The following is a 22555-nucleotide window of genomic DNA, read 5'->3' as shown; positions in this document are numbered from 1 at the left end:
CCCATCCAGTTGTCCCTGATCCAGGTACTATTCTAATGCTGATCCCTCAGCCAGCTACTTGTTTTACTGTTGTAGATTTGTGTGCAGCGTTCTTTAGTATCCCTTTGCACCCCGATTCTCAGTATCTCTTTGCGTTCATGTGAAAGCGCCAACAATTAATGTGGGTGCGCCTCCCTTAAGGGTTTTCAGGATCTCCCACTATTTTTTCCCAGATTCTTACTGAGGATTTAAAAGACAAATTTTGGCCTAGTTCGTCTGTATTAGTTCAATATGTGGATGATTTATTGGTTGCTAGTTCAGATTACGATGCATGCCTAACTGATTCTGTTGCTTTACTCGCTGTGTTAGCTAACAAAGGTCACCGTGCCTCTCCATCCAAGTTGCAGCTGTGCCAAGCTCAGGTAATCTGTTTAGGCTTTGTGGTCCGGCCTGGAGAGCATCTACTCTCGCCTGATAGGGTGCAGGCAATCCAGGATTACCTGCGCCCAGTCACGGTTTTTTCGACCCTGGATAGTGGCCTTTGGAGAATTGGCCAAACCCTTCGTCCAGGCCACCGCAGCATCAACCCCTGATCCTGTTCCTTGGACACCAGAAATGGAGTCACTCATGCTAACCTCCCTCAACGCTCTTCAGTCTAACAAAAAAAAGTATAATGAGGTCCAATGACTGGAAGCTGAAGCTAAGCAAATTCAGCTTTAAAAATAAAGTACACATTTTTAACAGTGAGGGTAAATAACCATTGGAACAACTTGCTTACGGACGTGGTGGATTGTTCCTGGGTAATCAGAAGTCATGAGCCTGATACAGAAATTAGTGACTGAAACTCTTTGACCCGTAGGAGATCAGACTAGATAATCATAATGACCTATTCTGTCCTTCAGATCTGTGAATCTATGAAAGCTTAGCTTGTTTGGAACTGGTGAGATATCTTTCAGTAGAACTGTGCTTCAGTATTCGGTTTAGATGCACAGTTGCCATTTGTTCATAATGGAATAATGTGTTTGTTCAAGAATGAGGAAGAGGAAAGACCAGTAATTTGTTTTGCTATTATCTTTCTCTTCCTCTTGCTTCTTCCTTTCCGTGTTTCCCTTCCCTAGTTTAGAGGTATGGTATTGGCTTTGGTAGGTTAGTATGTTATGGTGTCTTTAGCTGATGTTCATTACTTAAAAGCGGTTGAGGTTTGTAAATAAGGTTGTAAGATAGTATCTTTGATTTCTATGCTTCTCTTAAATTTAACTTGAAAGCTAGCAAGGATCACTGACCTGTTGTTCTTATAAAACTTATTCATTTTCTATGTGTCCATGAACTGTGTTTATATTTGACTGTTATATTTTTTTATCATGGTATTTTCAGGCAGTCATTGGAATGAAGTGAGGAATAAGGTACTGCAGGATATGCATTGTTTGCCATTAATTGCATTCCATAGGTTTGAGGAATGAAGCCAAAGGCAGATTGTCTTTTACCCCTGAGTAGTCTGACAAAAGCACAGCAATGCTCACCTCACAGTGCCTGATTGTGATGATACAATGGAACTGAGCTGTTAGGGGGAAATAGAACATTTAAAATGATTGTCTAGTCTGTATTCTGACTAGACGTATGAGATAATTTCACAGGCCATTCATCAGAAATCTTCCTGCTACTTACTTACATTAGTCTGTCAAAATGTGTACATTTGTAATACTAATAAAAAGCACAGTGTTGTGAATTGCATCTTCCAAGCTGATCTCATTGTTTATTGTGTAGGTAGTTAACAAGTTAAACTGAACCTGAAAACATTAATGAAATCAGCTACCAGGAATGGCCATTGTGGTTATTTTTTCTGTTCTGTACAACCATTCATTTTTGAGTTTGTTCTTTTGTTTAATTTTTTTCCCTTTTTTTCTTCTGTGAATACACCAAAGCAAATCAGAAACAACAACAATAAACTTTTACAAGTAAAATAGTGATGCTCTGTCCAAAATCACATAACTGGGACAGTAAAAGCCCCTTAAAAGGATAACAGCTAAAGATCTCTCTTTTGGGCACAAGGGAGGGGAAGGTAACTGGACCAGATAAACAGTCCTTGGCTCTTGGCTGGGTGTGTGAGCACAGGCCCCGCCCTCACTGGTGCAATGAGGCTATCAGGGTGGATAGCTACCTCCTTGCCTTGGTATCCCATTGGCAGATCTGAAGTGTGTGATAGAAACTGATTGAAAGATGAGGGGAGCCAGAGGTCATAAAGGGGTCCTCCTGGGCTTGATACTTATTTGGTGTCCAGAAGCTTGCTCTCTCTCCCTTCTTTATCTGGCTTATCTGATGCACATTATCACTGGGTTTCCAGTTATGCTGTGAGCAGAGCTAGTCATCTCTTGGCTCAAGGAAAGTTTTTTTTTTCCTTCACTGGAGAACCAGCGAAGTGGAGTACGGATTTTGTTTGCCTTCTTTACAACAGTTGGGAGGCCTGGTGTGGGGGTTAGGTCTTATTGTTTGCGTATTACTCACAACTTTAGTTGTACCTATTTTTTTCCCCATGGCTAGTGGGGTCAGTTCATGTCATGTGGAATGGCGGGGGGGAGGGGGAGTTAATGGAGCAGTGAAGGGAAGGCCTCAGGGTGGTACTTGCTGGGGGTTGTCCTGTCTGAACAGATCTGAACCTGCACTTGACTGCTAGTGCTGGGTAGTTTGCAGCTAGTTCTTTTATTTTGGATTTGGTTTATAAAGCTACAGCCTCCACTTCTGTCCATGTTCATTGTTGTTGGCATGGAAGCAGAGAGGCACAGACACCATAATATGGCTAAATAAAGAGGTCACAACATTATCCCAAACTTCCCTAACTGGGAAAACTACCCCAGACTGTCAGATAGGCTTGTTCCAGTGTGGTTCTCAATGGGCACAAATGGTCTGATTGTTTTAGAAACCAGAGGGTGGGTATGAAGGCCATGCCCCCTCTACACCCTGAGGCCTGCCAACGTATCCTGTCTGGAAGTCAGACCCCCAACCAGCTCCTCTCCTCCACACCAGATACAGGAGAGATGAAGGGAAGGGACCTACAAGCTTTATGAGATACAGAGGCATAGCACTTCCCTATGCCTTGTGCTCAGGACCAATGTCCAAACAGCCTCCGGGTGTACAGAAAACTCATAAGACCATTTCTAATCCATCAACTGCTTTGGAACCCCCCAAAGTTGTGACCATCGTAATTTAAGCCTCCCAAGACCAGACTTCCAGGATGCCAGATGGAAGGTGAAAAAACCCACACAGTCGTTTTCCAGTTTCCAATATGGGGAAAAAATCCTTTCCAGACCCCAAAACTGGAGCTCAGCTTGTTCCCCAACTTCACGAGGGGTCCAGCAACTAGGCTAAGGTGGGGCAGAAACAAGGAGCCCACAAACTCTACCTACCCCCACAACACCCTACCACTAGCAAATAAGAACCAATTGTCCAGCCCCCAACACCACCCCAACCACCTAATGGCAGCAATAGTAGGCAGGACAAGGCCCAGATTCTGGGCTGTAGATGCAGCATGCGACATCCCCTGCCCCACCCCTTCCCTTTCCAATCACCACATGATGAACATAAGGAAGGAAGAGGGACGAAGCATCCCCCCTACATTGTATGAAAAAGCTGGGGGGGAGGAGAAGGGAGAGGGAGCTCTTGCTCCCAATTGAGATCTCTTCATCATGGCCCTAAAAGGTATCTGAACTACTCCTAGTCCATCAAAGCCACACCCTGGCCAGCCAAGTGAGCATTTGTGCACATCTGTTTCAGAGTAAAACTACAGTATTGCAAAATTTCTGCGCCCAAAATTTAAAAGGAGAAGAACAGTGGGAAAATATTTCTATAACATATATGAACATATGCAAAATAAAATACTTTAAAGTCAGTTAAAATTAACTATAACTATTCTAGGATAGGCTTCAGAGTAGTAGCCATGTTAGTCTGTATCCGCAAAAAGAATAGGAGTACTTGTGGCACCTTAGAGACTAACAAATTTATTGTAGCATAAGCTTTTGTGGACTACATGCTACAATAAATTTGTTAGTCGCTAAGGTGCCTATTCTTTATTCTAGGATAGTTGTTAATGATATTCTTCTGATGTCCTCTCTTGGGAGCAAAAATTTATATGGGCACTTTTAAGTCAAGGGCTAAAATAATGTATCGCATAAGGACAAAATATACCTCTTTTCCTGATCCTGCTATATTGTGATTCTGGTATCTCGCCCTTTACTGATTACATTTTTTGAAAAGTTAAATTAAAAAGTGCCTGTATTATAAATAGTTGATGAATCTTGTGCATAAGAGGCCCATTAAAAGTAACTTGCAATCTATTAAAATCCAAACCTTACAATGTTTTTTCACATAAAAATAAGATATGCATTATTCATCAACATTAATTACAACTTATTTTGATCAATAAAAATAAAGCCTTCCTCTAGGTTATACGCTGCTCTATAATTAGAGCTCTACCAAATTCACAGCCGTGAAAAATGTGTCATGGACCGTGAAATCTGATGATCTCTGTGAAAGCTGGCTATTGTCGGGGAGGGGCAGGGCTGGGCTATAGCTACTAGTCCCGGCCCGGGCTGGGGAGGGATGGGACTTCTCTTCTCCTGAAGGGGCTGTTCCCGGAGCAGGGTCAGACCCACCTTCAGGAAGCTCCATGGCTACTGGCTGGGATAGCCCCTGACCTGGGATTGAGAGGTTGCAGCCCCAGATGTCAGCCCTCGATCTGGGCAGAAAGCTGCCAGGAAAACCTGAATGTATGGGAAGCCACCCACCCCATATCCTGCAACTGTCATTTCTGTGCTGCTGCTGGCAGGGGAGCTGGCTTTAGAGCTTGGCCCCTGGCCAGCAGCGGCTACTCTCTGGCCACCCGGCTCTGAAGGCAGCTCCACCGTCAGCAGCAGAGCAGAAGTAAAGGTAGCAATACCACAACCCCCTTACAATAATCTTGCGACTTCCACCCACGACTTCCTTTTGGATAATGACCCCCACTGTTACAACACTGTGAAATTTCAGATGTAAACATCTGAAACCACAAAACTGACTATTCTAAAAATCTTCTAACCGTGAAAATGGTAGGGCCCTACCCATTGTTTGACAATGGAAATTGTTTTGAGAGAGGTGTTTATATGTCACAAACTCATTTTCTAGTAGTTGTATGCCACTGAACAACAAACCTGTTCCTTTATCCAGGATTGTAACTGAACACACCTCATACTGTTCTTGCAAGGCCAAAGCATGATATATAAATGCATAATTATTATTTTAGTACCTGGGCAGAGATGAAATGTAAATCTCCTAAGTGGTCATATCACTCTGCATTTGTTTAGGACAGATTTGTTTTGTTTTTTTTCCAGAAACCAGATTAGTTAGCTTCTCCGTGATGCCTTTTTTAACAGATGTGACCTCATCTGTTAAAGGATTATTACACTAGAAGGAAGTTATGTATAATTTATTAAAATACCCCTGCAGGGAGACTGCAGGCTACATTTAACATACTGGAATACTTGATGGTTGCATTGAAAGCTCCCATATGAATCCTACAGCATCTCAGTAAAACGGGCAGATGAAAATGATTGCCCTTTATGTAATGTTTACTGTGTCGTATTAGTTAGTGCCTCACAGCTGAATAATATTTATGTGAACAGTTCATTTTCAGCTTTGCATATTGGCCTCCTGCTGGTATATAGTTGATATTTAATTTTAATGGGGATCAAAATGATATTATTTTGTTGAAACAGAGGAAAGGTTTTTCCAACCCTCATCTAAACTAGATGCCAGGGAAAAGGAAGGCTTACTTCTCTGAGAAAGAGACTCAGTATATCGTATCTGTCCAATTTACAGTGCTGAGGTTTTTTCTCACTATCTCTTCTGTGTCATTGCTTGTTATATGCCTGATGTCTCCCTTCCTTCTCATACCTACGTGAACAGCACTGTCCTCAAATCAATAGGATATACTCCCTCTGTGGGACAGTCTGCCCCTTTTCCCCCAAGGAAAATAACCATTCCCATCCTCAACAGATGTGAGAAGGATGAGACATAAAATAGCTCCTGTATATGTTAACTCTAAACCCTAGCCATGAGACCATGTAACTTACCTTAATTTCTTATGATAGTCGGTTTCTTTTCAGTTAGCTAGTCTTTCAATTAAATCCTGATTCATGCTGTAAGGACTGAGAATTAAATTCTGGAAAGTCACAAATATATAAAGTTTTTCTATATACAGAGTTCCAGTGTCCAGAATTTTGTTAATGTTGACTGAATCCAAAAAATAACTCTCTAAAAAAGTACAGTACTATTTAAAATCAAGTTGTATATTTGGAATAAAAAAGCAAATAATAAAATCTAACGGGTTTTTCTCACCAAAAGAACTCTGTCATGAAAGTACTGAGCTCAAGGCACATTTGTTGGTTGTTCATGTGCCATAAATCTTTCTGGTTAGCAGGTTTAATCCTGAAGATAAAGAGAGGCAGGATGATCCATTTGGAATCAGGAGATCTGATTTCTGTTGGTGGTTCACCCACTGACTTGCTGAATTGGGCAATTCGCTTGATCTTTGTGGCTCTTCTTTCCCTGCAATCCTTTGAGTGTTTCGATTGTAAGCTCTTTATGACATGAACTGTTTCTTACCATGGGTATTACAGTATTTAACACAACGTTTTAATCTCAGTTGAGGTCTTGAGATGCTACCATAAGGCGAAAAGTGGAGAAAGACTTTGAAAATTCTGTCCTGTAAAACACACAGGAATTCTGTGCATTCAAGCACTCCCGACTGTTTTGGGAGAAATCATGACTGTATGGATAATGAGACAATCCAAAGATACGTTAGATAGGTGGGAAGGAGGAGAAGGATATAAACTTTCTTGCTTCAGGGCCTATATTAATCACTAGCTGGTGGGCAGATTTCTTATGGCCACGTTTTTCATAATTGTTCCTTACTAGGTTTCTGGCATCATCTCTCTAGCATATGGTGCTGGTCATTGCTGGAGGCAGGATACTGGACTGGATGGTCCACCAATCTGATAAGGAATAACAATTGCATTTCTTCTGTTGGGTTCAAAATATATGAATGTTTCCATCAAGACTTCATCATAGCTAAAACATTACTTTACTTTATATTTGTATGAAAATACAATAAATCCGTTCCTCTCCTCTCATAGATCAATACAAAAGAGAGACATAACAAAACAGAATATCAGCTTAGGCCACAAAGTAAAATGAAGATCTATTAAATCTTCCATGGGGAAATGAACAAAAGAAATGCAATTCATTCTGTGTTATCTGTGTTAACTGTTCTGTGTTAAAGAGCTTTGCATTTTTCACTCAAAATATCCCCATAGTCACAAGCATAGTTCATATTGCATTATATATTTGGATAGTGCAATTTGAGAGTGGCTGTTTCTATATTATGTAAAACACTCATAGGATCAATTTGATTCTGTAATCATTGCCTTCCTGAAGTACTTTCTTCTGTAATCATCTGCAAATGCTGACTTTCAAAGGATGAGATTCAAAGAGACAATAAAATGGTTAGGAAAGCAAAAACAATCTGTAAATGAGGTGAGATTCTTTTCAATTTTATTCTCAATCCTGTTTGTTAGTAAATACTAAGTAGGAGCAAACTCTTAAGATTTTGTATCGCTTTTCCCCCTCTTACAAAGCAGTTTTTGAAATCCAGTTAGTCACTGTGTTGTATCAGGGATCAATAGGGATAAAATAATGATTATAATAAATTAGTGCTTCTCTAGTATTTTTCATCTACGTATACCAAAGTGCTTCCTATACTGAAAATTTCACAGCAGCCCTGTAAGAAGGGTAAGGGATACTTTACACAACACTTAAATATCACCACCTCTGAAATGAAATTTGGCATTTGTTTAACAGTTCACAGCAATGCTACACAACGGTTTATAAAGAAAATATAAAAGAATACTCTCTCTCCTTTTGAAACTTCAGGAGAAACTGAGGTCTGGAAACTATAATTACTAGAATTAAAATTTGGCTGAGACACAGTATTATACAAAAAATGCCAAAGAACCTTTAATGACCACAAGTGGTCAGGACTAGAAGAGGGCAAAACATTTTTGATTAATGGTATATTCACCAAAAAATGCAGATTTGGTCGACCCAAACTATTCACAAATTTGAGTTCACTAAATGGTTACAACTGAACTAAAAACATCAACATGTTTCAGAAATGTATAAATGGAATGTTTTGTTTCGACCCAATTTTAAAATGTTCATTTTGATTTTGGTTATTTTGACAAAAGTGTAACAGCTGGAAGGAGGCAGCTGCCTCCCTAGCCCTTAGCCCAATCATTGGGAACCTTGCAGGGGATGTGGGAGGATTGGGATCAGGTTCCTCCTCTGCCTAATGTGAGAAAAGATTGGAATATGGGTGTCTCACACTGCAGGAAAGTGCCTAACCACTGGACTATGGGATATTCTCAAGTGGATCTTTCTCAGTCTGTCCTCTTGAAGCTGATCCACTTTTTATAAATAATAAAACTGTCATTGGAGCAGAGAGAGCGCGAGCAGACTCTGCGCTCTCCTTTCAAGTGCTGCCTGAGAGTAGAGAGACAGACCAGAAGCTGGGAGGCCTGCGTAGCGGGAGGAGGAGACTCGGGAACAAAAGGGAGCCCCAGGGGAATGCCCTATAGTCACACACAAGGGGCAGGGAGCTGAGAGAGACCTAGGAGGGTCTTGAGAGTTTTGTTAAGCCCTAGGTGGATGGACATTGTTTGTTTTATTGTTTCATTTGAGCTTCTGAACTCTGGTAAGGGACTCTGAGGGTAAGCCCAAGAGCCGTCCAGTCTGAGGGACAGTTGACACAAAGAAAGATCCTGGAGTCATAAAAGATAGTGGAGCCCAAACCGTTGGAGTTATAGTGTTGAACTTTATTTTGTCATTTGAGGTGTCCATTTTAATAATTACTCTGTGTCATGGGTGTTTATTAGCCTAAGATAATGTTGGAGAAGTATTCCTGAGGACCTCTGAGAAGGGAAAACAAAAGCTGAGGGGCCAGGAGGAGGTGCTCCAACATGGCAACAGCGTGACATTTACATGTAGTATTAATCAAAAATACTGTTGCTGTTCTGAACTCCTACACAGAAGTATAATATTTCTGTTTCCTCTCATTTTATTAATGGCTTTTTGTCCCGAGAGAAACAAAGAAATAATTAAATCTAGTTTAAATAAAAAACATGCAGATAATTATAATTTAAATAAAAGCATGGACAACTGGTAGTTTTTTGTGTTGCGGAAGATATTTGTGTTAAATGAAATGTAAGAGAAAAGATTGTTTATACGTAATCCGTAATAAACTTGGAGAAAAGCAGTTATCTGCTGCTTTATCCTATACACATCAGTAATTTTGTGTGTGTGCTCACATTTAATGCAACCAAATAGAAAAATTTTTAGGAACAAAGAAAATAAGATAGATGACTGTCCTCCAAAGCTGTGACTCTGAAAAAGATTCGTTGTCATGGTGGATAAATAACTAAACATGAGCTCACAGTGTGATGCTGTGGTTAAGAGGATTAATGCTATTCCATATAAAGAGGGCATCATTAGGAGTAAGGAGGCAGTATTTACCTCTGTATACAGAATTAATGAGACCATGAATGTAATAAATACTGCTCCCAATCCTGATCTTCAAAAAATATGTTTAAAAAGGTTCAGAAAAGAGCTACAGTAAATGATCAAATTACGGAAAACAGGTTAACTGTGAGAGAGTAAAGAAACTCAATTTATGTAATAACATAAGAACATGAAGTTGCATTCCTGACCATCATGGCTAATAATCATCGATGGCTCTATCCTCCATGGATTTATCTAATTCTTTTTTTGAACTCGGTTATACTTTTTGGCCTTCACAAGATCACTTGACAATGAGTTCCACAGGTTGACTGTGTATTGTGTAATGAAGTACTTCCTTATGTGAGTTTTAAATCTGCTGCCTATTAATTTCATTGAGTGTCCCTTGTGTTATATAAAGGGTTAAAAAACACTTCCCTATTCATTTTCCTCACACTATTCATGATTTTACACACCTCTATTATATCCCCGTATATCATCTCTTTTCTAAGCTAAACAGTCCCAGACTTTTTAGTTTCTCCTTGTATGGAAGCTGTTCCATACCCGAATCATTTTGTTATCCTTCTTTGCACTTTTTCCAATTCTAATGTATATTTTCTGAATGGGACAATCAGAACAGCATGCAGTATTCAAGGTGTGGGCATATCATGCCACTCTCTAAATCCATTAAGATATTTTCTATCTTATTATCTATACCTTTCTTAAGGTTTTCTAATATCGTTTTTTTTTGACTGCCACTGGACATTGAGCAGATGTTTTCAGAGAACTATCCATGATGACTCCAAGATCTTTCTTGAGTGGTAACAGCTCATTTAGATGCCATCTGGTGGTATGCATAGTTGGTATTATTTTTCCAATGTGCATTACTTTACACTTACCAACATTGAATTTCATCTGCCATTTTGTCTCCCAGTCACCCAGTTTCGTGAGATCCCTTTGTAACTCTTTGCAATCAGCTTCAGACTTAACTATTTTGAGTAATTTTGTATTGTCTGCAAACTTTGCCACTTCACTGTTCACTCCTTTTTTCAGATCATTTATGAATCTTTAGTTTAATAATGAATAGGTTAAGAGGTAACTTGATCATGGAGAGAGAATTTCTGATAGTAGAGAATTCTTTAACCTAACAGACAAATGCATAATAAGATCCCATAGCTAGAAGCTGAAGCTAGATAAATTCAAACTTGATGGAAGTCTCTAACAGTGAGGGTAATTCACTATTGGAAAAACTTACCAAGGGTTGAGATGGATTCTGCATCACAAGAAAACTTTAAATCACGGTTGGATTCAAATCCCAGTGAAATGTAATTTCAGTATGGGAAAATAAATTTTTGTTGAGTATATTTTATTTCCAGTTTGTATTTCTTGTTGCACTAATTATTTAGACAGTTTCCAGTCAGAAAAGACATTTGTACAGGCAAACTGGATAATTTTATTCCTAAAAGTCCATTTAAGTGAATTATTCAATGTAAGTGCATAAACGCTGACTTTCATATGTAAATAGTTTTTTGTAGGCATAATGAATGCTTGCCTATTTTTTTCCAGTGTATTGTGAACCTACCTTATCGTGCTGTGGTTAAAGGAAACTTCCAAACATGTACTTGTGATAGTTCAGGGAAATTCATAGAAGTTTTTTGTTTTTTCTTAAACTCTTCTAGCTAAGAAGAAACCAAAACTCTTAAACAAGTTTGATAAGACCATTAAAGCTGAACTGAATGCTGCAGAAAAACTACGTAAAAAGGTAGGTTTGAATTCTGTTTCTCCTGGTGCTGTAAACCATAGCTACAAACTAACAGGTATAAAAAGAACAGGGATAATGAATTTTATATTTATTTCTATTTTTCTCTAACCAGGCATTCAGCACACATTTGTGATTGTACTTCAATGTTCATTTTAGCCTGGTAATTCACTTTTTGTCCTTTCAGGTCATAAAGTGTGTTCCTTCATGTCTGTCATGGGCACTCGCTGTGTTTTTTAAAATTTACATCTTAACCACTTACTGAATTTTATATATATATATTTTTTTAATGTTCCCATCTTTGTCTCTAGGTGCATATACAAAGTATTTTTAAAAAAAAATTATCAGGCCCTTGTCAACAGATATACAAACATCCTATATCCACCTGTAAAAATAAATATCCTCCTCTAACACTTCTTCAGGCAGAAACCTGAGTGAACAGACTAGTTTTACAAATTGTCTTGAACATCAGTAAATTCTGGCTCTGTCTTACTAATGGGTACACAGTGCTCCAACTCCTCTACTCACATGTTCAAATTGAATCACTGCTAGCAAAAGCACACCAGCTGACCTCCGCTGTCTTTAAAGTGATTAAGGAGATAGCAAATTCGTCAAATAAATAGGATGATATAAGGACTGATAATACTACAACTTGTTAATACAAATGCATAACAAAACAAAAGATATAAATACATGCACAAGATGGAAATACCATATGAATAACAAATTTCAGTGTTCATTATTTGTAAAATCTGGGGGGAAAAACAAACCCCAACCAAACCAACCCCCCCTGCTCCCACAAAACAAACCCTGAACCCATAGAGGTCATGCAGAGCATCAATTGTTCAAGTGACTAAGTAGATATATACTGTAAGTGAGAACATAAGCTATGAGTGTTGGGGACTAATATATATTAACCTGCAAAAGTATGCAACAGTTTTCATGTGTGACCAGATTGCTTGGGGGAAAAAAATAAAGCTTTGCTATTAGACCATGTCATTTTTTCCATTAATGTGATAGTAAAGAGCTCACTAAGCCAGTCTGTGTAGGAGGGAGGAATTGCAGATTTCCATTTTCTGAGGTAACTCTTTTGGCCACTACTGCAATCTATTTCTTAATGTTAACTGGTAATACCAATCCAGCACCCCTAAAATATACAAGCTTGGAGAATGAAAAATAGGAACACCTAAAAGTTTTTGAGAGTGCACTGAATATGGGTGTTGCAGAACACATGCGTTTTTGATAGGTATAGAGGATGTGTTAAAGGTTGACATGGGGCTGTTTGCATCTCCAACATTCACTGTGTGGTGCCAATCTAGCCTTTAACAAACATTCTGGAGTCCCGTAATACCTGTTTAATATCTTGTTCTGGAAGAATCACAAGGATAAAGAACTTGAAGTATTTTTCATGTTAAGCCAAATATCTTCCTGGATTTCTGTTCTGACAGTAATGCTAAGTTTTTTCCCTCCCATTTTTCTCTGAGAGTAAGATTGAGAGGTAATAGCCACCTATAAGTAATTCCTACAAAGTGGCTTTTGTTTCCAGATTTCTTAACATGTTCCTAGAGGTGAGAGTTGAAACAGACCAATTGTCTCCCATCCTTGCATGAATCCTTGGCATAGTTGCTGAAAGAAGGAACTGTGAGGCTGCGGTAGCTGATATTGCATATGTAGTTGAAGGAGGCCAGTCTATTATTTTGTATTATATCTTTAATTATTATTAATCTTTTTTCTATCTAAATTGTCTTTAAGCGTAGAACTAGCTTTGATCCTGAGACATAAGCTATTCTATAGTGGTACAAGAAGAGAATTAGTAAGGTCAGACACTGTAATCAACATGTTGCAGGAGGCCCCATGGAGATGCAAAGGTTGGATTTTTCCTTAAGTGTGTTGGTAGTCTCTTAAGGTATATAAAAGAGAGGGAACCAAATGGCATAGCTATGCTTTTTTCAATCTCAAACCAGGCCATTGTGTATACGGAGCTACTGGAGGGGAACCTCCTTCCAAGAGGACGCATTTGGAATGGTAGTTAATATAGATACAAATCTGTCCAGTTGCCCGGGATTTTTTTAAGAGGGTGGCAAGCAAGGTATCTTATATAAATTGCATGATAAACCTATTTATTCAAGCAAAGGCGAGACCTTGAAAGGCAATAAGCAAATGAGATATGTCTTTCTTGTGCAGATATTCACTTTGGCTATTTCTATTCCTCCACAGTAAGGACAGAGGGAAGAGACACCACCTCTCTACATCCTTGGAAATTTCTTTTAATACATAGTCCATATTTATAGAAACAACTTTGGGAAGATTAGGGTAAATATTAACACCTAAATAAGTTATTTCCTTGCATTTTTCAAATGGAAAATGCTGAAACTGAGAAAGATCTATTCTCTTGGATAGATCCATTGCTTGCGATTTATGCAACTTAATGTGAAAACCAGAGTTCTTTCCAAAAATATCAACTCCATTCAATAATGATGGAATTGATGAGGATGTCTGATTTAAACATTGTTAGAATTGCTTAAATTGATTATTTATATCTGTTGGTTCAAAGATGGCACTCCTCTCCTCTTGTAATAAGGAAAAAATATTGTTGGCTAGATCCATCTTAAGTCTTCTGGCAAATAGTTGACCTGCTTTATTTCCCTATTCATAATATCGTTATTTGACCCTATTACATGAAAAGTCAATGAATGTAGGATAAGCATTCATTATATTTGTATTTGGCATTGATTAGAGAACATAGGAGGTTTTCATTATTTGGATCAGTCTTATACTTTCTCTGCCATTCATCTCTTTCCTTGTCCAGAAAGTCTAGTAACTTAAGTCTTTCTCTCTTCTTTTGGAGGCATATTTTATGCATTCACCCCTTACAGTAGCTTTCAGAGGTTCCCAAAACATGGTATCTGAGAGTGCTTCTTTCTTGTATGACATTAGAAATGACTGTATCAACTGTAGAACAAAACTTTGCATCTTTTAGTAGCAGAGTCCACCTAGTAGATTTTAATGATGCACAACCAGTGTCTGTGGTAAGTATAATTGGAGCATGATCTGAAATTAATAGCATCAATAGCTGCTTCTAGGCATGCTGGAATCAGTGCCAAAGACATGAAAAAAGTCAGTTCTGGAGTAAGATGAGTGTACTGTAGAGGAATATGCATAGTAACGCTCCTTGGGGTGTCTCAGCCTCCATATATCTTTTAAATCAAGTTCATTCATTAATAATGAGGGTTGGCATATTGTGCTTTGGAAGAGGGGTCTTGTGTAATTGGATTTGTCCAGATGTCTGCCTAGCGTAGTATTCCAGTTGCCTCCCAGTACTACCAATCCATTTTATTAGAAAAAATGACTGCAATGTCTTTGAAAAATTCAGAATTACCTCCATTTGGATACTAAATTTTGAGTTGAAACAGCCTTCAAGAAGAACGTAACTTCCTTCAGGATCAGTCCAAGACTGTATATATTGAAAAGTTATACCTCTGTGAATTCAGATGGATGTGCATCTGCTCCTAGAATTCAGTGATGAATGATACTCAACACCTACCCACATCTTCTTGTTTCTGTTGGCATTTGTTTCTGCAAGATGAGTTTCCTGCAATAAAGCTACTTTTTTTTTAATCCAAGATGTCCCAGGATTGTAATTTTTTTTGAAGATTGACGAAGTCCCCTCATATTCCAGGAGTGGCACTCTAAGAAATGTCATGGAAAGTTTTAAAAGATATACTAATATATATTGCCTTATTCTAAAGATAAGTTGAAATTGTAAAACCACCTCTCTAGGAGATAGTCTGTATTTATACATATTAAATACTGGTTATTTTGAATGAATTTATGCCTTCTGTTGAGCCTCTGAGAGTGGCAGGCATACAAAAAGAGCTATAGTTAAATATCATGTGTCTTTCAAAGTATATTTGCTACCGAAAACAACAAATATTAACAGACTTAAAACAAGCCAGTGTAGGCACATTCGGATCTCTGATGACTTCAGTTCTATCCACTCCTCCCTTCCCTATATTATCTAAATACAAATATATTTAAAGTCCAATATTACCCTATAAATACTATTGGGGATTCTAAAATATGCATAATAGATACAAAAGATTTTCTGTATACATACATATATACACATATATTTATATACACAATTAATCACATGGAAATTAATTTATATTGATTTACCAAATCAATTGTAAACACACCATCTAAATATTAAGAATACATACAGAGTATGTTCAATGCCATGCACAAATTGAATAAGGTTTAGGTTATAGTCAGGAGTGTGTTGACTGTTCTATAACAGGCAGAGGTAATGGAGAGATCTTGTCTAGCAGTGCAAGTTGTGATGATTAATGCAGATAGTACCAACTACTGACTGAAGTTCTGTAAACTCCATCTTAATGTTAAACAGTTACTCTATGCATTGTGGTGGTTTTTACTGCTCAATTCCCAAGGAGATCAGCAAGATTTGAGTCTTGCTGGTTATCTACTAGGAGCTGGAAGACGATATAAGGGAATATTATCACATCTACAAGGACATATAAGAAAACCAACTGACTTTTAAACTTCTTGAGGTAGGCTTTTCATGATGAAAAACCATTCTGTTATTTTTGGTCAAATCTGGTCTCCGTCTTTGAGGTGTTGGCCAAGATTCATAGTGGGTTTTGCAAAATCTTGTGGAGCCTGCTAAATCCATACTGAAGGTGAATGAGTGCTTGAAGATTTGCTTTATGCCATTGAATGCAGCCTTCTTTTTGTTAAGCTCAGCTGAGAAATCGGGGAAAAAGAGAAAATGTGTGGCCTTTGTATATAAAGGTTTCAGGTTTTCTAGCAGCTTTCATTAACGTTACTACATCATCAAGCTACTGAAGTTTAATGATGATGAGTCTGAGTTTGCCAGACTCCTGGCTTCTAATACCATGCATTTGAAGAGCCCTTTCAATATCTAATGGGGGTCTCTGGGGATCCAATTTAAGTATATCAGGGAGGAGCTTCTGAAGAAAGCTGATGATAATCATCCTCTTTAGACCCTCAGCAATACCCAAGAGGTAAAGTTTGTTTCTTCAAGATCTGTTTTCTAAGTCATCCTGTTTTTCTTCCAATTTGTCTAGTTTAAGCTTTAAGGAGGCAGTTTCTTCTTTCGTTTCCCTGGTTTCAATGCAGTCTTTTGTAGCTCATTTTCCGAGTGACCCATTCAGGATTTTATTTCACATACATCCTGAGAGAGTCCACAAATATCTTTTGAGATTGAATCTAGTCAGTCTGTGAGGAATTGCTTCAGTGCTGCGATATCCTGAGCTAGGTTCTGCTGTGGCCTTGCAGTCTACCCTTTCAGCTGCTTAGGTGATTCAGGCTTAGGTCTTTTGTGGCCTCTCTTGTTTTTTTCACTGGAATCCATAGTCAACAATTTGAAGTTTATCCAGGGGATTAATTAAACTTTGATGACACTTATTGCCAGTTTGCTTGGAAAATAATTATTAGAGACAAATTGATATGTGGGGAGTGAGGAAGTCTGAAACTAGGCAGCCATCTTCTTCATGGGTACCACCTGATCCCTCAAAATCTTTTTAAATGAACTTTTTTTAAAAAAACACTTAATTTTTCATATTATTCTTTATTTTTGTCTATCAATGAAAATTTTGACATGAGATCTTTTGAAACAAAATTAAAATTTTAATTTTATTACAAAAAAATTAAATTTTCATGTTTTGTTCTCCCTTCAGCTTTTCATTTTTTTCCCTTTCCACTGAAATTTGATTTTTGTTTTGTTTTTCTTTGAAATGGTGAGGAAGAATCCCACTTTCTCTCACTTTTTTTATTTCTTCCTTTCTTTTTCCACTGAGAGAGGGATGCAAGAGAAGAACAGAACTCCATTTTATCTTCCTTTTTACTCTTACCTCAACTCATTTCCAGTGGGGGAAAGGAAAAGTTAAAAAGAAAGGGAGAGTGAAATTTATTGATTTTCCCCCTCCACCATTTTGAATGAAAAATATAGAAAAGTCAAAATGTTTCATTTGAAATTTAGTCAAAAAAAAATTTTTTGCCTAAAATGTCCTTGTCACTGAAAACTCATTTTTTCAACAAAATGCTTTTTGTCTAAAAATGTTGACAAGTTCTAATCAATACAAACATCTTGAATTGCACTCAGATAAGTAACTAGTGCAATGTTTGGAATATCAAAGGCCAGGATAAGGGTGGGAAGGTCATGAGAGAGAACTGATCAGTCATCACATCAGAAGCAGACGGCCACCTAGGATTCCAGGAGCATTTGGGGAGCCATAAGTAGACCTAAATTGCAATCTTATTGACAAAAGGTAAACAGTCTTACTCAGTCATAGAGGCAGAAGCCATCTCTATTCTATTTGCAGCCAGCCAGGATTACTTTTGATTTATGTGACTGGAGCTTCATTCACTTCACCCTCATCCAAGCCCCTAGCTCAGCCCACATCTTGAAAAGCAAAAACACTGTACCATATGGGGCTGAAGAAAGAGAAAATGAGCTGTGTGCCATCCACATAATGATGATACTGTAGCTCAACTGCCTTGCTATCTCCTCCAGCCGCTGTTTGTAGTGTGTACATTTACATTTAGCTATATTAAAACACACATTGTTTGCTTGGACCCATGTTACCAAGGCATTGAGATCATCTGTCCTTTTCATTTATTGTGTCATGTCTAAACTTTATAAGTGATGATTTTATGTTTTGTTCCAGGTTATTAATAAAAGTGACAAATAGCACAGAGCCATGAACCAATCCCTGTGGTACCCCACTAAAAACACACTTGTTGGATGATGATTCTCCATTTACAATTACATTTTAAACCTATCAGTTAGCCAACTTTTAATCCATTTAATGTATGCCATCTTACTTTTATATCTTTCTAGTTTTTTAATCAAAATGTCATGTGGTACCAACTCAAATGCCTTACAGGAGTTTAAGTATATTATAACAACACAATTACCTTTATCAACCAAATTTGTAATCTCACCAAAAATGTTGATTGGCATTAATTATATTAACCTCCTTTAATTCTTTATTAATATAGTTCCATATCATCCATTATCTTGCCTGGGATGGATGTCAGATAGGATGACCTAGTAATTATAGGCCTGTTTCCCCTTTTTGAATATTGGCACAACATTAGCTTGCTTCCAGTCTTCTGGAATTTCCCTGGTATTCCAAGACTTGTTGAAAATCCGCATTAACGGTCTAGTGAGCTCCTAAATCCTAAAATTCTTGGATGCAAGTTAACTATACCTGCTGATTTAAAAATGGCTAACTTTAATAGCTGCTGTTTAACAATCTCTTGCAATACTAGTGGAATAGAAAGTGTTATCATATGATAGTGCTGCATTACTACAGATCACGTAATAACTTCTGTTTTTCCCCCAATGACAGAACAGAAATATTTATTTAACACTTCTTTCTCTTCTGCATTATCATTGATTGTACTATTTCCATCTCATAATGGGCCAATACCATTGTTAAGATTCTTTTTGTTACTAATATACTTTAAAAACTTCTCCTTATTGTCCTTAACTCTGCTGGCCATAGATTTTTCCTTTAGTCCCTTTGTTTTCCTTATCACTTTTCTACAGTTTCTGGCTTCTGATTTATGTCCATTACTTTCAATTTCCCCTTTTTCCATTGGTTTGTTTATATATATAGCTGCCTTGCCTTCACTTCCCCTCTAAACCAGATTTCTTTCTTTTTTTTTTTTTTTAAACCAATATGATCTTTTTCCTCAAATGTGGGATTGAGGCTTTCGGGGTATCTAATAAATGTTTTTAAACAATTCCCAATTATTCAATTTTTTCTGATTAAATTCTTCCTTACAGTTGATTTGGCTCATAATTGTTTTCAGTTTTATGAAACTGACCCTTTTAAAGCACCAATATATATCACTGGTCTGGACTTTATTCTGTTTGCACATTATAAACATGGTCAAGTCATGATCACTTGTACCCAAGTTACCATTAATTTTTAGTTCTATGATCGGTTCCTCTTTATTAGGGTCTAATACAGAATTACCCTGTGTTGGCTGCAACACTTTTTGAGTTAGGAAACTATAATATTTAGAAATTCCAGGAATATTTTAGTACTGTCAGCATGGGACTTCCAGCATATGTCACTCAAATCAACGTGCCCCATGGTCACTCAGCTTCTCTCCCCTTCCCCTCATCCCTGAAGAAAGAGAGAAATTGGAATACTCAAGTACAATCCTATCCATCTGTGCCAGGGCCAAAGTTGAGTCAGCCACATCAAAGGCTGCTGATATAAAAGAATCGGCCTGGACATCTGATTGCTGTCCATTTTGGGGAAAAAGTTTCCAACCAGCAAAACTTCAGTGGACTCTGTCCCATACCCAGATTCAGTGTAGAGGAAATAATTGAATCTGAAGATGCCAAACGATCCCAAAGTTCCATTGTCATTGTCTTCTCAATTAACTTATGTAAAAATGCAGGTTAGAGACAGGGCAACAGTTAGCAAGATCCTCAGCATCAGGAGATGGATTCATGAGTACCAGCCTAATGACTGCTCTTTTGGGTGAAGCTGCCACCTTGCCTTCTGTGAAGAGTTAAGGGTTAGTATATCACACTAAGTCAGAGGTGGGCAAACTACAGCCACGCCACATCAGGCCTGCAGGACCCTCCTGCCCAGCTCCTGAGCACCTGGCCCAGGAGGCTCGCCCCCAGCTTCTCCCCTGCTGTTCCCCCTCCCCTGCAGCCTCAGCTCACTGTGTCGCCAGCGCAATGCTCTGGGTGGTGGGGCTGTCAGCTCTTGCAGGGCAGTGCAGCAGCAAAGCCGCGGCCTGACCCGGTGCTCTGTGCTGCCAGTGACGTGGCTGGCTCTAGTCGGGCTGCATGGCTGCCTGTCCTGGTGCTCTGGGCAGCACGGCTGTAGCACTGCTAGCCACCGGTGCTCCAGGCAGCCCGGTAAGAGGGTATGGAGAAGGGGGATTGGATAGGGGGCAGGGGAGTTTGGGGTGGTGGTCGGGGGTGTGTGTGTATAGGGTGTGGGGCAGTTAGAGGGTGGGGAACAGGGGGGTTGAATTGGGGCAGGGGTCCCCTGGGGGGGCAGGCAGGAGATGAGGGGGTTGGATGGGGTGGCGCGGAGCAGTCAGGGGCAGGGGTTCCGGGGGTGGTCAGGGAGAATGGGTGGTTGGATGGGGCAGCGGGGGCAGTCAGGGGCGGGCGGTCAGGGGACAGGGAATGGGAGAGTTGGATGGGGCAGGAGTCTTGAGGGGGCCATCAGGGGGCGAGAAGCTGGAGGCGGGTCAGATAGGGAGCAGGGGCCAGACTACACCTGGCTGTTTGGAGAGGCACACTAACCGGCCCTCTATACAAGTTCGGAAACCCAATGTGGCCCTCAGGCCAAAATGTTTGCCCACCCCTGCACTAAATAATCAGCAGACTTGTTTACTGGATGTATGGTATATACATTCCTTATTTATGTCTGAAACCACTTTAGCTGGATCCATCATTTCTCTGGGTATACCAATGAAATATGTTCATTCCCTAACAGGAGCAGAAGTGAGCCATCACTTCAAATGAGAGACAGTGATGTTCAGCTCATAACACAGCAGTAATCCTCATTCATAATCGCAATCCTTAAAACGAGACTGGATCATAGTTGTCGTGTCAGTCATTATATATAGTCAACCCAGAGGGGCTATTGTCTGTGTGATTATTGAAGTCACCCATTGTAAAAAAGCCTAGGTTACTATAAATCTGGGTAAGGCAAAACCTTGGTCAACTCAGCTCTGCTGAGGTGAAAATTCTAGCCACAATCAGCTATTTCTTGTACTGAATTTTAAATTCCTTGACTAACTGCTTCTGCCAAATTTACTTCTTAAGGTCTAATGTGATTCACCTTAGTGTCTAGTGGTTTACAGTACAATTTTAATCCATCAAAGTTTTTTTAGCCATTGTAAGACAAAACAAAACTGATTTTAACCAAGAGCAGCTAATTATATTGACCTATATGAATTCATGAAAATGCATTTCTCTGGAATAAGCAGGCAATCTGGTCAGATAGTGTGTAAGAGGAAAACCTAATAATTAACAATATGAAATATTTTCTGCTTTGTTTTATAAAATCAGGGGTACTAGTCATCTTATACCATTTATCCCTCAGGGTTCTGTAAGTGTTTTGCTACAAGATGCAGAAAATATTTAGTATAAATATCTTTCTTTCAGGGAAAAGTTGAAGAAGCTGTGAAGGCCTTTGAAGTATTAGTGAGCAAATATCCACAGAGTCCACGAGCAAGATATGGGAAAGCACAGGTACCAGTGAAACTGTTGTAAATGTAAAAATAATGTTCAGAGGTTATCTAATAATAGAATCCTGTGTACAAAACAGACTGTTTCTGTATTCTATACAGTGATCCCAGTTTTGAAGTTAAAACCCCTGCTTATCTATTTCAAGCATCCTCCTCCTGAAAATAGACACTGGAAAACAAGCTCTGACTTCATAATAATTTAGTTCCTTGATACAATAACTCCAAAACAGAAATAATCATTTTATTTTCATAAAGCATGGGGGAATCACAGGAACAGGTATAATAAAAATCTATTTGAACTCTTATTAATCAGGATAAGCCAAGTGAAACCATCACAGTAAAAGAAAGTTGAGCTGTGCTACAATTAATGAGGCATTTGAACTGGAGTCACTATCAGTTTTCACTTGGTAAATAACAGTTATGCTGAAACCAAAGCCCCAACTACCAAAAAACCTAGTGCATACACAGTAGTATACAGTGGACCAAATTCTCTGATCATGTAAATGGATGAAATTCCATTGGAGTCAATGGATCTACACCCTTTTACACCAGCAGAACATTTGGCCCCATTTGTGCGATGGTGTTTCAGTTAAGAACAGATTTCTTTATTAAACAATGCTTTTCATATTTCCCTTCTTTATGAATTAATCCCTTCCACAGAGCTGTAAATTAATGCTTGCAAATGTTTTAAACAGTAAGTCCTCATAGTATAATAGAATGCCGTGAATGTGTGTAGCACTATTCTTACACGGTCTCACAGAGCTTAACAGTCAGAACAGAACAAGACTCCATAACACTAAATAAAGTATTAACAAAATGCCACACTGAAATAGTTGTTCTCTTGCCGCTAAAGCAGTCTATGGGCCAGCAGGAGGAGGGTTCAACTGGCATCAAATGTCTATGGAACCATTACAGAACATTAAAATTGAAACCAACAGCAGACTGCATTTCAGTGGG

The 22555-nt window shown here is 38.7% G+C and overlaps 1 protein-coding gene across 22 annotated transcripts in view; it reads left to right on the top strand.

Moving 5' to 3' along the window:
• ASPH (aspartate beta-hydroxylase) overlaps nt 1-22555 on the top strand; it is a 201058-nt gene that overhangs the window by 130249 nt on the left and 48254 nt on the right. For 19 of the 22 annotated variants that reach the window (XR_007772620.1, XM_050940775.1, XM_050940774.1 and 16 more), the window contains 2 exons: nt 11238-11320; nt 21516-21602. Coding sequence is in view for 18 of the 22 variants with exons in the window: in XM_050940775.1 (XP_050796732.1) it covers nt 11238-11320; nt 21516-21602 (170 nt within the window). In the remaining 4 variants the exon portion in view is untranslated. Of the gene's footprint in view, nt 1-11237; nt 11321-13281; nt 13407-13534; nt 13631-21515; nt 21604-22555 lie in introns of those variants that run through there. The other 3 variants (XR_007772621.1, XR_007772622.1, XR_007772623.1) reach the window with 3 other exon arrangements.

Source organism: Gopherus flavomarginatus, chromosome 2 (assembly GCF_025201925.1).
Source record: "Gopherus flavomarginatus isolate rGopFla2 chromosome 2, rGopFla2.mat.asm, whole genome shotgun sequence".
Lineage (NCBI taxonomy): Eukaryota > Metazoa > Chordata > Testudines > Testudinidae > Gopherus > Gopherus flavomarginatus.
The sequence above is the reverse complement of the archived record's forward strand: the minus strand, read 5'-3'. Positions and strand labels throughout refer to the sequence as shown.